Source organism: Arachis ipaensis, chromosome B09, assembly GCF_000816755.2.
Source record: "Arachis ipaensis cultivar K30076 chromosome B09, Araip1.1, whole genome shotgun sequence".
Classification (NCBI taxonomy): Eukaryota; Viridiplantae; Streptophyta; class Magnoliopsida; order Fabales; family Fabaceae; genus Arachis; species Arachis ipaensis.
This window is the reverse complement of record NC_029793.2, coordinates 136,597,725-136,600,704: the sequence shown is the minus strand read 5'-3', so window position 1 is coordinate 136,600,704 and position 2,980 is coordinate 136,597,725. Positions and strand designations below refer to the sequence as shown.

At 36.8% G+C, this 2,980-nt stretch overlaps 1 protein-coding gene across 2 annotated transcripts in view; it reads right to left on the bottom strand.

The window, feature by feature from the left end:
* The window catches only part of LOC107618483 (embryogenesis-associated protein EMB8), a 6,415-nt gene extending 3,891 nt beyond the window's left edge, over window positions 1–2,524 (bottom strand). Inside the window, exons 1-5 of one of the 2 annotated variants that reach the window (XM_021110683.1) lie at window positions 2,038–2,524; window positions 1,825–1,914; window positions 1,353–1,414; window positions 1,156–1,253; window positions 280–369 (exon numbers count right to left, since the gene is read on the bottom strand). In XM_021110683.1, the coding sequence (XP_020966342.1) occupies window positions 280–369; window positions 1,156–1,253; window positions 1,353–1,414; window positions 1,825–1,914; window positions 2,038–2,318 (621 nt within the window). In that variant the 5' untranslated portion in view covers window positions 2,319–2,524. The remainder of the gene's footprint in view (window positions 1–279; window positions 370–1,155; window positions 1,254–1,352; window positions 1,415–1,824; window positions 1,915–2,037) is intronic. The other variant, XM_016320577.2, reaches the window with a different exon arrangement.

Sequence of the window (2,980 nt, the reverse complement as noted above, 5' to 3'; positions counted from 1 at the left end):
AGTTTTGTTCCATTCCCTCATCAAAGTAGTTATATGTCCAGATATAAGGATGGCATGATCTCTTCTGCCCCTCCTTATTTCTATTCTATTGAGTCAATCCCTTCCATCCTCTATGAAACTCCCAAACATAGCCTAAGAATTTAGGTTGATTTAGATGTGCAAGGGCAACTGCAATATAGCCGTGAATGACTCTACTAAAGCTTTCAAGTTATGTATTCAAAGCGTATCCACATTGTTATTGTTAATTAATATATATTTCCAGCTTGCAGAATAACTAACCGTGATTGAAACGCCTCCCAGTCCTCGGTGGTTACTGATAACTATGTTCCATCCACACTTTGCTGTATGATATGCAAGATGTTTGAGATACTAACAGAGAGAAAACGAAGAAAGAAAATTAAACTATAAGACGTCAGTATAACATAAATGAATCTCCTAATAAAAAAAGAAGTGAAAATTAGGAATTTAAAACATTTCATAAGGGTACAGAGGGACATCTAATATAGATGATGCCTAACAAAAGACAAAACATAAAAGATACTGCAGTCAGTCAATAGTACCGACTATGCTTCTCCATTTTGACAAATATCATTTAGAGAAACTTGTTTCTAGTTTTTAGTGCTTCTTTTGTTCAGCAATAACACCTTAGCATATGCAATGCATCAAATGTGAACCTGGTATTGTCTTTGTGTCAATTCTTGTTAGCTTGAACTATAGGGAGATCAAATGTCAATAAGGTCATCATTTGAGATTTTAACATCCCTAGTCCCCACGCTTCAGTTGAAACACTTACATGGCAATGGCAAGGCAGCACTTTTTGAGGACCTTAATGAGCGTCATGTAGTATTTAAGGCATTTTAGTAAGATATGTAAAGTTTTATTTGAAGCATAATAAAAGGCGAAATATAATAACATATGCTCTCAATTTGGGAAAAATGAAGGACCTCGAACTAAAACCCAATTGATAACACAGTGACGTCCTATTAGTACATGTCTTGCAATGTAGTAATAAATAATAATAAATGCTATTACAATACCAAAACACAAGCCTTTGACATAACAGCCATATAGCCACCAGAATGTGAAGTTTCAACCAATGCTATAACTAAAAAGACAAGGATAAAACACCCAGAGATCACAAGCCCTTGAACTTACAGCAGATGAAGAGTCACTTGTTAGACCAGGAATCACTACAACGATGGGAGTCGATTCATCTATAGAAACATCGTTCGTACGAAGAACATCACCAGAAACTGCAAAGTGACGTGACACAAAAATCAGAAAGATAAACTTGGGGGGGAGGATGTCTTAGGCTGAAGACTTCCAAAACTAAATGAATACTTCATACATACCATCAGAACTTGTTAACCAGTCCAAAGCTATGGTTCCACCATCAGGAGTATTAAACAGTTGTCTGAAAAATGATATATGGGCAGTTGTTAGATGAAGCCATTAATAAATTGAGACATTACTAAGATTGATATGGAGGGAAAAGGGGGGCGGGTGGGGGAATGGCTTGAAACATGTGTAATTATGCCCCTCAACTAACACCAGAATATAAAGGAAAGGGAAACAACTGGAAGAACATAAGCTTCATAACATAGAGGATTCAGCATGGTATATCTTTCAGCAATCACAACACAATGATAGATTCAGTAATGCATCACAATGAAAAGTGAGTATCATTATGAAACAGAGTAGTAATAAGCTTTTACAACACGGATATTTCACCCCAATAATGAGAAAGATACACCCAACATTTCTCTACTACTACAACAACAACAACAACAATTCAATAGCCCAAAGAAAGGCATGAAGAATGACCTTCTGTAACTGAAACGCGGAGGCCTGCCGAAGAAATTCAAGAAACAAGTCTGAACATGCGGACTCGCCAACCACGGCGTCGCCAAATACCTGTTTTCACATCACAAAACAAGAAACAGCAAAATCATCAACACTCAAGTGGAAACAAACAAGTATAAGACTATTGTCACGAATTGTTATATATGAAGAAAAGCAAAGAAGCAAAGCAAGGACCTGCCATGAAGGATGCGGCACTTGGAGACAACGGCTTCGTAGATTATCGAGGAGGGATGGTAGGTGAGGTGGATGGGATCGCCGGCGAATCCGGAGAAGAGGTCTTGAAGGAAATGGCACTCGATGAAGTTGTAGAGGAAGGTGATTAGGGAGATGGCGGCGGCGATGAGGTAGTGCGAGACCGGGATGAGGGAGAGAGATCGGAGGAGGAGGCGGTACGCATTGCAGGGCGAGTCCGGCGGCGAATCGAGACGGAACGAGCAATCACCGAACCACTCCATGGAAACGGAATTGTTGTTCTGCGACTGCGATGACGGAGCTTACGGTGTTTTCTTGTGTTGGGAAATGGGAACTCCAGGGTGTAGTGACGAGAGCATGGCGTCACCGATGACTTTGGATCTGCCACGTGGCTTTTCGTTCAACCAGTGCTGCTGCCTAATTATGAGACCTTTCTCTCTTTTTCTTCTTTCATTGTTGCTCGTTAGTTTCCTTTAAGGAGGCCACTCAAAGAATTTGGAAAGATAAGAGACTCAGAATTATATATATATATTGATGAATGTGATATATTTTTTTATATAAATAATCTTTTAAAAAAATCTAATAGTTAAATTTATTATTTTTTTGTTTTAGTCTAAATTAAATGTTTTTTATTGTTTCTGGAAAGAAAATATTTTAAAAAATTTAATAATATGTGATGAGGAATACCGAATAAATTATACAAAAACTAATTAAAACACAACATAAAAATATCTTTAAAAAAAACGTTTTAGGCATCTTTATCTGAGTGGCCTCCTTCGTTTAATCACCATGGATCAAATCTTGTGATTATTTATTTTAGGATTTGATTAAAATATTTCTTTTAGATGCGTATTAAAATTGCCAATGGAGAATATTTAATTAAAATATAGTTTTATAATATAATATATATTAAAATTATTAATTG